The 12,120-nt window shown below is 46.9% G+C and overlaps 1 protein-coding gene across 1 annotated transcript; it reads left to right on the forward strand.

Annotated features, from left to right (window-relative positions):
* Nucleotides 1-362: 362 nt before the first annotated feature.
* On the forward strand, nucleotides 363-11,443 carry LOC119823808 (E3 ubiquitin-protein ligase TRIM31-like). The gene is made up of 8 exons (XM_038343863.1): nucleotides 363-773; nucleotides 1,196-1,291; nucleotides 3,228-3,458; nucleotides 5,662-5,684; nucleotides 6,588-6,703; nucleotides 7,895-7,969; nucleotides 8,409-8,450; nucleotides 10,923-11,443. Exons 1-8 carry the CDS (start codon nucleotides 363-365, stop codon nucleotides 11,441-11,443), a joined length of 1,515 nt encoding a protein of 504 aa, XP_038199791.1.
* The last annotated feature ends 677 nt before the right edge of the window (nucleotides 11,444-12,120 follow it).

Consider the following 12,120-nt stretch of genomic DNA (forward strand, 5'->3'; position numbering starts at 1 on the left):
TAGTAGAGTGAACTTTAACACTTGGGTCTTCTGTTATCAGACAACTGCTTTGTAAAGATAATTAGTTCAAGGTCCAGAAAACCTTGCTCTATGTTACAGGAAGCAGGAACTCACAGTATCTGTTTGCTCTTGAGAGACAGTGAGGTAGGACTGACTGTTTTCTTCTCTTTACAATATTCCCCATTTAAGTTTCCTCTTTTCTGTTGTTCATTTACTTAACCCCCTCTTCGTTTTTCCTTCTCTAGTCTTCCAATTGGGAGGGTCCATAGCCTCTGCTTCCTGATTCATTTTCTCTTCCCCGTACTGGTGCCTGCCTCGGACTTCTGGGCTTCCACATATCAAATTAGCCCTGCTGCTCCATCATGGCAAGCCTAAAGCGGACCAGCACACTACGGGAGGATATGATCTGCCCCATTTGCATAGAAATTCTACGGGATCCTGTCACCATTGACTGTGGGCACAACTTCTGCCTGCAATGCATCAATCAAGTTGGGAAAACTACAGAAAACCTCCAATGTCCTCTCTGCAAACTCCCTGTGAATAAGAATATGTTGAGGCCCAATAAGCTGCTGGCTAGTCTTGCAGAGAAAATCCAGGCTATGGATCCTGCTGAAGAACAAACAGAAGGAGAGACAAGATGTCGGAAGCACAAGGAAAGGTACCATTACTTCTGTGAGGAGGATAAAGAGTTCCTCTGCTTGGTTTGTCGTGACTCCAAGGACCACAAAACCCATGAAGTTACTGTGATAGATGAGGCTGCTCAGAACTACAAGGTAGGCACCTGCCTCCTTCTCTGTCCCCAGCTCTGCAGAGTAGAACTCTCTGGGGACCTGGAAACTGCTGCCTGTTCCATCTGGTTGGCACCCACTGCTGCACTCTTAACACTTGAATTAGCAGTTTGCAGCTGGGCCCAGTGAGCCCAAAGAGCCAGGTTCTGGGAAACACCAATCTGTAATCAAGGCGAGAAGAATAATCAGAATAGTATTTTGAGGCAGGGGAGATATTTCAGAGACTAAAGGCACTTGCCACCAAGTCTGAGGACTTGACTTTGATCCTCAGATCACGTAATACAAGGAGAAAATTGGGTTGATCCCAGAGAAAGAAAGGGGGGCTGCTAATAATGACATCAGTACCCTGGGATATCTTCCCTGCCTCCCTAGATGCAGACCCTGACTGAAGCATCCTCTCCCCACAGGTGCAGATTGAGACAGAGGTCCAGCATTTGGGGCAAAAGGACAAGGAAATAATTAAAGAGAAAAAAGAAGGTGAAGGAGCAATCCAGGTGTTCAGGGTAAGAAATACTCACTCCTAATACGTCTGAGGAAGTTGAACATCTCTGTTGAGGAAATGTCTGAGCACTCCTTATACACCAAGCTGGAACAAAGTCCTGCTGACAAGATGGTGAGGGCAGAGCAGAGGGTGTGGTCCTGAGCCGTGCTTCTAAGCTGTACTGACCTACCTGCCTGGTGCTGCTCCAGTGAACCAGGAGGGCTTCTGTTCCTCCGCACACAGCAGGCTTTGTAAGGACCACACACATGACACTCAAACACACATGACACACACACACTGGCTCACACACACACACTTACACACACACACACTCACACACACACACACTGGCTCACACAATACTCTCTCACACACACACTAGCTCACACACACACTCACACACACACTGGCTCACTCACACACACACACACTGGCTCACAAAGCCCTTTTTCACTAGAGACTGATCACACAGTAAGAAAAGACAAGAGACTATGACACCAACAAATGTCTCCACCTGATTTTGATTTTGTTTACTTTTTTAAAAGGGTTTTGCATCACTTTTATCTATGTGTATATGTCTGTGTGAGAGAAAATCATGTGTGTGCAAATCCTAGCAGAAACCAGAAGAACTGGCAATACAGATATCGTGAGCTGCTCTTCATAGGTGCTGGAACTGAATTCAGGTCCTCTGGAAGAGCAGGAAGCATTCTTAACCGCTGCATCATCTCTCCAGGTCCATCCATGGGAAATTCAGTATGAAGGCAGCTAAACTGAGGAGAGCTCTCTCTCTCTCTCTCTCTCTCTCTCTCTCTCTCTCTCTCTCTCTCTCTCTCTCTCTCTCTCTCTCTCTCTCCCTCTCTCTTCTCTATCTCTCTCTCTCACACACACACTATCTCTCTCTTTTCTCTCTTTCCTTTCTCTCTTTCTTCATTTGTGTAAGTTCTTCTCCATTGACTTTTAAGAATCTTTTATTTACTTGTTTTAAGATTTAGATTTATGTGAATGAATGCTTTACCTTCATGTATGTATGTATACCAGGTGCATGTCTGGTACCCATGGAGATCAGAAGAGGGTACTGGATCCCTGGAACTGGAGTGAGGATGGTTGTGAGCGACCATGTGTGTTCTGGGAATTGAATCTGAGTCCTTTGCAAGAGCAACAAAGTCCCTTACTAAGCCATATCTCCAGCTCCTAGACACAGTATTTTATGTAGCACAAACTAGAAATTGTTATACAGAAAAAGGATAGCCTTCATTAGCTGACCCTGTTGTCTTTCCCCCAGTACTGGAATTACAGGGCTATAACAGCATTCCCAGACTATGCAGTGCTGAGAATGGAATCCAGGACCACACACATGCTAAGAAACCACCCTATCAACTGAACTACAACCTTATCCTGGGTTTTAGATGGTGATGTTGTTTGTGTGTTGATAGATTGGCTCAAGTGGTCCAGGCTGGCCTTGAATGGAGCCTGGCCTTGGCTTCCTAAATCTCCTGTCTGCACTTCCCAAGTGCTAAGATTTCTAGTTGTGCATCTGACTGATGTCCTTGAAGGTTAAAAAAAAAGTCATTGAGCCTAAATCCTTGAACACAGGAAATGCTTTGATCTCCTTGCCCCTTCCCCTTCCCACAGGTAAGCTCCAGCAAGCTATTCTAAACTGGTCTCCGAATAATCCTTACATACTCCTAAAGAATGAATTGTGTCAGATGGTGCACGGCCTTCATTCCAGCACTTAGGAGGCAGAGACAGATGACTCTCTATGAATACAAGGTCAACTTGTTGCTCTAAATGAATTCCTGAGTATCCAGAACTATATAGGGAGACTTTTCCTGCAATTAGTTAATTGATTGATTGCTTGATGGTTGATTTATTTAAAAAGTCAATGATGGGCTTAAAGGAAGCTTGGGGGTTCCTCTCTCATTCCTCCCTCATCTCTACATCCCTTCCCTTACCCCCAGGCCCAGGTGCATCTAGAGAAACTAAAGATCCTTGAGGAATTTAAACATGTGCGCAAGAGATTGGACGAGGAAGAGAGATTCCTCCTGTCCAGGCTGAGCTGGCTGGAGCAGGAGGGAGTCAAGCTGATAGAAGAGTATGTCTCTGTCACAGAGGGACAGCTGACCACCCTCAGAGACCTCACAAGGTCCCTGAAAAATAGGCTACAAGCTCCATCCATGGAGCTACTGGAGGTCAGTGCACTGGGAACGGACTCTCTCTGTCTCTCTGTCTCTGTCTCTGTCTCTCTCTCTTTTTCTCTCTGTCTGTCTGTCTCTCTCTGTCTCTCTCTCCCTCTCTCCCTCACCCTCTCTCTTTCTCTCCCTGTTTCTCTCTCTGTCTCTCTCTCTCTCTCTGTCTCTCTGTCTCTCTCTCTCTCTCTGTCTCTCTCTCTGTGAAAGATACTTAAGAATCTGTATTATACCATGGCCCAACAGCTCCTAGTATCTGACTCCTCCATGTCTTTTGTCCCCTGAAATGAAATTTTGAGAAACTCCTATCACTCCCTGAAAGGACATAAAAGTCAGATACTTTTCTTTCTTTGGGGATTTGCCTGAGGCTCCTGTCAGGTTTAAAGGGAAGCCTGTTGCTCCCCCAAGGCTCCATTTGTATTGTCTCCAACTTAATGTACTGTTCCTCTCTATGTTCTTCCACATCAAGGCCCAGTGCTCACCACACCTTTTATCCTAATAACCCTCATATATGAGGTGTGGCTTCTTTATTACTTTTTATTGCCTTCCTGAAATAATCCACCAACTGCCGCCCTGCTTCCCCTAACCCAGCAACTCTCAACCTGTGAGTCTCGATCCCTCTGGGGGATGCACCGACCCTTCCACAGGGGACACCTAAGACCACCGGAAAATATCAGATACTTACATTCCAATTCATAAAAGTAGCAAATTTATAGTTATGATGTAGTAACGGGAATAATTTTATGGTTGGAGGTCACCACAACGTGAGGAGCTGTATTAAATGTCAGCAGCATTAGGAAGGTTGAGAACCACTGAACTAGCCAAATCTCCTCTCATAACTCAGGGTACTGAGGCAGGAGGATTGTTGCTAGTCCAAGGCTAACAGGAACAAAGATCAGGACACTACCTCAAACAGCTGGGTGTGGTGTCTCACCTCTGTAATTCTAGCAGTCCAGAGGTAGGAGGCTTCAAGGACAGACTGGACACACAGACGACACACAGACACACACACGAAAGGAAAGAAGGGAGGAAAAGAAAAAGAAAGAGCCACAAAACATCTAGAGCTCTTTGATCTTGTTCTTTGAGGCAGGATCTCATGCAGCCCAGGCAGCCTGGCAGTGTTAGGACAAAGGTCATGTGACCAAGGTAACACTGAATTACTGATCTCCCCAGCCCTTTTCATGGGCCCCTACACTCAGCTCACAGTTTAGAGTTGTAATGTGGACACATATGTTTCTTTAAAGCATCTCTCAGACTCATTGTGCAAAGGCACTTGCCACCAATCCCAAGACCCACACGGTGGAAGAATGGGGCCAATTCCCCACAAGTTTTCCTCTGACCTTCTTCTGTAACTGCTGATCAAGTTCTGATCACTCTGGCCTTGTAGGGTACCTACATTCTCATTTACATGCCCACATACAGATACACACACACACACACACACACACACACACACACACATACACACACACACACACACACACACACACAATTAAAAAACAATAAAAATAAGGCTGGAGCGATGGTTCATCGGTTAAGAGCAGTGTCTTAGATTTAAAATAGTAAAAATGAATTGGTGGGGAGGACTGAGGTGTTAGTGCCTTCCTGTCCTCTCAGCACTCAGAGTCAGACACAGAAGATTTGGTGGTTCAGGACTGTTCTTGGCTACACAGAGAATTCGAGCCAGCCTGAGATACATTAAAGTGTCTCAGATAAAAACAAACAAACAAAACCAAGAGGGAGGAATAATAGGACACCTACTTCCCAGGACTAACACACCTGGCTTCTGTTTTTCTTTAAAGAACCATGGAGAGCCACCCCACCTTTATCCTAACACTGCCAAGTTGAGCTCCCTGGTTCTATATCAGAGGCAACACCTGTCTCCCAAATGTCACTCTTTCTTCTCTCTTCACTCTGTGTCTCCTGAGGTGTAAACACTATCCCAACTGTATCATGAGCTTTGGGGGTAGCAGTTCAGAATGGAATGGGGGGAGAAAAGAGCAGGCAGACACAGACAGACAGACAGACAGACAGACAGACAGACAGACAGACAGACAGACAGAGACAGCAGGGACAGAAAGACAGAGAGAGGAAGGAGAGGGTGGAAAACTGGGGTGTTCTCACTCTGCCTCCAGCTGAGTCTGAACCCCTTCTTTGTGCCTGTGACTCAGGCAAGCTCTGACATTGTTCTCTCTTTCTCTTCCAGGGCATCAATGACATCTTGGGCAGGTATGATGGGCACACCAAGTGCACTGTGCTTTCTGGTTCACTCATACATACAACATTCAACATATGTCTGAACATGTTCACATCCTCCAATAACTCAGCTATAAACTCTTAAGGCTGCAGGTGGGGAAGACCATGCTGGCTACAGGAGCATGTGGTCTGCTGGGCACAGCTCTTTTCACCACCAACACCCAGCTTTAGAACAGCTGCACTCCCCTCCCATGTTCCTCTTGGTCAAGTGGGTGAACCCTGGGTTTCCTACTCTCCCTCCCTACTCCCTGTCCCTTCTCTCTTCTCTGGTCCATCTTCCATCTTCATTTCCATATTTTCTTGGGTCTGATCTCATTCAGCTCTGCATTCCTGTCCTAGCCCCCATTGCTGTGGGACAATGGTCTTATATCCTGCAAAGTTTGATCAGTTGTACTAATTTAATAAAATGCTGATTGGCCAGTAGCCAGTCAGGATGTATAGGTGGGGCTGCCAGGCAGGAAGTAGAGACAGGGCAACCAGTATAGGAGAATTCTAGGAAGAGGAAAGGCACACTCTGCAGTCTTCACCCAGACACAGAGGAAGCAAGATGAGAATGCCTCGCTGATAAAAGATACCAAGCCATGTGGCTAACACAGACAAGAATTATGGGTTAATGTAAGTTATAGGAGTTGATAAGAAGCCTGAGCTAATAGGCTAACCAGTTTATGATTAATGTAGACCTCTGTGTGTTTCTTTGGGACTGAAAGGCTATGGAACCAGGAGGGACAGAAACCTCTGTCAACACCCCCTGACACTCATCTCCCTGGCTCTAGACTGTATTTATCACTCTGCCTCCACCCCAGGAACCAGCTCCCAGGTCCTTCCTGCCCACACTCTATCCCCAAACTTACCACTCAGATCAACATATCTTCACAGGGGTAAAGAATTTCAGTTTCACAACCCAACCCCAGTTCCTATGAACCTGGAGAAAAGAATGAGTGAAGCAAAGGCAAGACACGAGTCCATCGTAGAGAGCCTGAAGAGATTGACAGGTAAGATGTGACTGCCACTTCCTGTGCTTACCTGCCTTGGGATTCAGTCCATCACCCTAGATACTGCCTGACGTCTCTGGTGCCAGCCCCTGAGCCTTTCAGAACCCAGGCTGAATGCTGAGTACCTTCAAAAGAACCATTATGTAGAAATTTCTCATGCTGTGTTGTATCAGGTTTAGTGCTGAGGACTTCACGCTTGCTTGACAAGCACTCTGCAGTCTGAGCTACATCTCCAGAGTCAAAGCATCTCTGAGCTCAGAAATTTTCCTTGTTTACTAGGTGGTGAACATGGGACTAGAAGTATGTTCCCAATTTGGGTGTTGCTTATCACATGTACCCCTGGGCACCAAAACACAGCAATCACACATAGTGTACGTAAAAAATACACATTGACTCTAAAAGACATGATATTAAAATAGAGCATAAAATATAGCAATGCAAACAAAATCAAACAGAAACATTTTCCAGGGTAGTCTCTTATGGAAGACCGCAGTGATCTTCTGAGTAGCTGGGTCTCCAGCACCCAGCACTGAGCCCAGGTAGCACTCAACTTTTTTTGGACATGCTGAAATGGCAGTATGTTTAACATTCTGAGCTAAAGAAAACATATTACTTAATTCGTTTTACTCATTTCTTCTTTAAAAGTTTCATTTTCTTTATTTGTATGGGTGTTTGTGTGAATGTATTGTGTATATGCCTGTTGTCCATGGAGGTCAGAATAGGGTGCCAGATATCCTGGGACTGGAGCTTCAGTGGATGCTGAGAACTGAACTGGGTCCCTGGTGCTGTTAACTACTAAGGCCTCTTTCCAGCTCCCTTCTCCTTTCCTTTTGAGACACTGGCACTCACTATGTACTGTGGACTAAAAGCTGTCATCCTCCTGTGTCAGCTTCCAGAGTGTCAGCATGCCCTGGTCTTTTAGGGTTTCAAAATAGCATCTAGCAAAGCCCAAATTCAGTGGCTTATGCTTGTGGCTTCAATACTTCTGTTCTGGACTGAGCTGTACTGGAGAGCCACTTCAGGGAGACCCTAGGGCAGCTCTCCCTGTTGGCTGCCTTCTTGTTTCACTGAGACTATGAGAGAAATCCCAGTACCACATTTCCTACATCAGCAATCAGTGCCTCACGGTGTGATCCCCGTTGCTTGCATAACCTCTGTGGACTCTCCATCTCCTTCACTCTCTCCTCACAGACAACCTGAACACTGAAGGGAAGGAAGATAAAAGCACATTCCTGAACAGCCTGAGTAAAGAGGACAAGGAGAACTGTAAGTGTGTGCATACCCTGCTGTTTGGGAAGTGAAGAATACAAAATCTCTCTTCAATGGGAGATGGAGGGTGGAAGGTCCAGTGTGTGTGTGCACCAATGGAGAACAAGCTTATAGAATTGTTTTATTATTTTATGTTTAGGTAATCATAGTGACATCCCCACTAATTAAAAAAATTTTCAAAATGAATGGCAATTTATACATTTATTTCTTCATTTCACAAGGCTCAGGTGGAGGCAGCACAGTCTGTAGCTGGAGCTGATCTAACAGGCCTGGTTAGCCCAGCAATGCCGAAGAGTTGAGTAATGATGTCATCGGATTGGTTCAGCTTTGAGAGTAGTCAGGATAAAAGCCAGGATCAGCTGCTCATCCTCAATATGACTCTTTATTTATAAACACTTGTTATTAACGTAAATTTGTTTTCTCTCTCAAATCTTAGGGCGCCTGTTACAGAGGAATAACTCAGAGTTGCTCAGCTCAGGTAGGATTCCTGCTTGGCACACGGGGCTTCCTGTAGGGAAGCAAGTGACCTCTAGGTGTGCAGGTCAAAGTGTTCTATTCACTCACAGTTCTGATACAGCAGAAGCCTAGCCCCCAACAGGGGACCCCTAATGTGCAGGTGTACCCTGCTGCTTGGTCTATGTCCCTCCTCGTGCCTCTGCAGCTCAGCAGTACCTAATGCTCAACCCTATTCCATCCCCTTCTACTCTGAGGCCTCCTTTCTGGGACAGCACCCTCTTGAGCTCTGCTCTGGAGCAAAACTGGGCCCCTTTCCCTATGTTCCTGGAGGAGGAGCTGGCTGTGAGCTGGGCTCTGTGCACACTGACAGCCTCAGAGTTGTGGGCTGCGCACCCCTGGGTTTTCCCCTTTCCTTCTTGCTCTCCTTTGGATTTTGTTTTTTAAAAAATTTCTTTCCTTGGTTATTGTTGTGTGTGCATACTTATGCACAACTGAGGTGAGAGGACTATTTTGTGAAGACCGTTCTCTCCTTATGTGAGCTTTTTATGTGAGTTTTGGGGTTAGGCAGCAAGCATCTGTATCTGTACCTGCCAAGTCATCTCACCTCTGATTTTTTCTTTCTTTCCCTCTGGCTAGTGTGTGAGTGTGTGTGCACACATGTGTATGATGTGTGTTGGGGGATACGTGCTTACATGTGTGTGTGGGGGTGCTTGCTTGCGTGTGTGTGTGTGGTGTGTGTGCATGTGTGTGTGCATGCTTGTGAGTTTGTGGTGTGTGTGTGTGTGTGTGCGTGTGTATTCATGGAGGCTAGATTTGGGCATCTTCTTTCACACTCTTCCTTATTTTACGGACAAGATCTCTCACGAACCTCAAGCTCACTATAGCTTGGGCTGTCTTGCTACTGAGGCCCATGACCATCCAGTCATCCCTGCTACTCAGCACCAGGGTTACAGGTGTGCCAGGGCCACACCCAGATTTTATCCTTAGATGCTGGGTATCACAACTCATGTCCTCATGCCTGCACAGCCAAAGCACCTCCCCCAGTCCCTTGTTGCTTGCTTTTGAGACAGAATCTCATGTAGCCCAGGCTGCCTTTGAACTCATGGTAGTTCTCCTGTCTCAGCTTCCCAAGTGCTGGAATTAGAGGTGTATGCACCACTATGCCTGGCAATGAGCACCTCCAATAAAACAGAACACAAGCCCCCATGGTGGTTATTCTCACCCAGTGCTGCTCTTCTCCAATTGCTTTGACTCTGATGCCCCCGGTATACCAGAGAAGTTTCTACCACTGTCTTCCTCTATGGCCATTGTCTCCACACCCCTGACCCCCAGTAATGCAACTTAGCCAAGTCTGGGTGTCAGAAATGGGTAAAATCTGTTTGGGTCATGCCTCTTGCCTACCCCAGTGACCCTGACCACTTCCTCGAATGCACACTTCCACATCCGCCATCTCCCCAACCCCACACACAGCAGAGGAGAACAAGCATTGCAGCAAAGGCTGAGATGCAACACCAAATGAGGGGCTAAAATGTTCCCACTTTCTAAACCTTAGCAGAGCTGGGACCACTGATGCTCTAACCTTTGAATAGGACAGATAAAGACTCTGTAGCTTTGATAAACTGCCATTCAATGTCTGAGCCATAATACGAGGGTGGGGGCAGATCAAGGGTCTCTGAATATCCACTTCTTTCAGTCCTCCTGTGTTTGAGGGATTACAAGCTATTATGTGTACTCACACATGCACACATGTGCCTATGTGTGGGAGTCAAAGCATGAGTGGGGAAGTCAGTTTCCCACCATGTGGGTTTCTGGACTGAAATCAGGTGTCAGGTTTTGGGGCACATGCCTTGTCAGCTGAGTCACCTCCTGGCCCCAGGAACTCAGTTTTAGAAAGTCAGACTAGTGGTGACCCCAGCTTTAGAAAATCAGGCTGAACGTTGACTTCTCATAGTAGCTCCAATTGTCTGCCATTTGAGAACCAGGAAATGTGGAAATGGGAAGACATATCTTCATTGTTAGAAGATCCAAATTGTCCAGGGTGTTATGACCTTGGTTCAAGACCTTTTCCTGAAATGATTCTACTACCATGTGGACTGGAGGAGCTTCCCTCTGCACTCACAGAACAGAACCTCATAAAATCAGGGGCTAAGTTTGAGGCCTGGGGATGGAGAGTGGGGAGAGGTACTGGACAGGGGTTTAGGGAGCATGGGCATGGTATCCCACATCTACAATTCCAGCACTAGGGAGGTGCAGTTTGAAAGATGAGAAGTTCAAGATCGTCCTTAGCTACACAGAAAATTTCAGCCCTGCTTGGGTTATATGAGACCCCCTCCTCAGAAAACCAAAAGAAAGAGGCAGGAGTCTTCTCTGAGGACAGGAACTGGAATTTGAAGGAGAAATTCTCCCTCTAGCTACATCATGAGAAGCTCAAAGCAGGGTTCTGGAGGACTTGGCCTGAAACTATCCCTCTTCACTCTTCTTTATCTTCCCACAGTACCTGTGACCCTGGACTCGACCTCAGCTGACCCAAACCTCACCTTCTCTCAGGATCTAAAGAAAGCAAGCTTGTACCTTGTCGACAGCACATTGAATACGCAGGCAAAACCTCGACAATTCTATCCTTTCCACTGTGTGAGGGGCTCCCCAGGCCTCTCCTCAGGCCGTGTATTGTGGGAGGTGGAAATCCAGGGACCCCCAGGTAGGGCTGGCATAGTGGGCGTGGTTGCCGAGTTGCCTCGGGGGTCTCGGATTCAGAACTCTGAGTCATGCTGCTTGTGGGCACTGAAGATCTCGTCCTCTGGATGTCAGCCAATCACCAACGTCAGTATCCAGGAGAATCTCCCAATCTGTCTTAGGAAAGTGGGTGTCTATGTGGATTATGACCGAGGAGATGTGGTCTTCTATGATGCCATCAGTAACAAACACATCTACACTTTCCAAACTTCCTTTGACAGACAGCTCTTCCCCCTTTTTGGGCTCCTAACTGCCCGCAGCTCTATGACCCTGAGCCTCTAGGGCTGCACCCCTGTGGGTCCCTCAGTCTCTTCCCCACCCATCCCTCATGACTGAATGAGATACAAGTGGCAGGAATGAAGCTTGGCCCTGCTCGGGCACACTACACACCCTACATACCCTACACATACTACACACTCCACACACACTCCACACACTCCACACCCCACATACCCTACACATACTACACACTCCACACACACTACACACACTCCACACCCCACATACCCTACACATACTACACACACTACACACACTACACACACTACACACCCCATACACCCTACACACAATACACATACTACACACCCCACACACCCTAACACCCTACACACACTACACACCCCACATACCCTACACACACAACACACCCCATACAACGTATACACCCTATTCACCCTACACACACTACACGCCCCCACCCCACATACCCTACACACACAACACACCCCATAAAACGTATATACCATATACACCCTACACACAATACACACCCCACACACCCCACACATGCCACACACCCCCCACACACAATACACATACTACACACCCCACACACCCTAACACCCTACACACACTGCACACCCCACATACCCTACACACACAACACACCCCATACAACGTATACACCCTATTCACCCTACACACACTACACGCCCCACACCCACTACACACCCTAC

Source organism: Arvicola amphibius, chromosome 9 (genome assembly GCF_903992535.2).
Source record: "Arvicola amphibius chromosome 9, mArvAmp1.2, whole genome shotgun sequence".
NCBI lineage: Eukaryota > Metazoa > Chordata > Mammalia > Rodentia > Cricetidae > Arvicola > Arvicola amphibius.

Excerpts from the sequence above, each read along its gene's own strand:
- LOC119823808 (XM_038343863.1), top strand. The coding sequence starts at position 363 with ATGGCAAGCCTAAAGCGGACCAGCACACTACGGGAGGATATGATCTGC. Across the intron at positions 1,292-3,227 it reads GAGCAATCCAGGTGTTCAGG|GCCCAGGTGCATCTAGAGAA; the intron begins GTAAGAAATACT and ends CCTTACCCCCAG. Across the intron at positions 8,451-10,922 it reads CTCAGAGTTGCTCAGCTCAG|TACCTGTGACCCTGGACTCG; the intron begins GTAGGATTCCTG and ends ATCTTCCCACAG.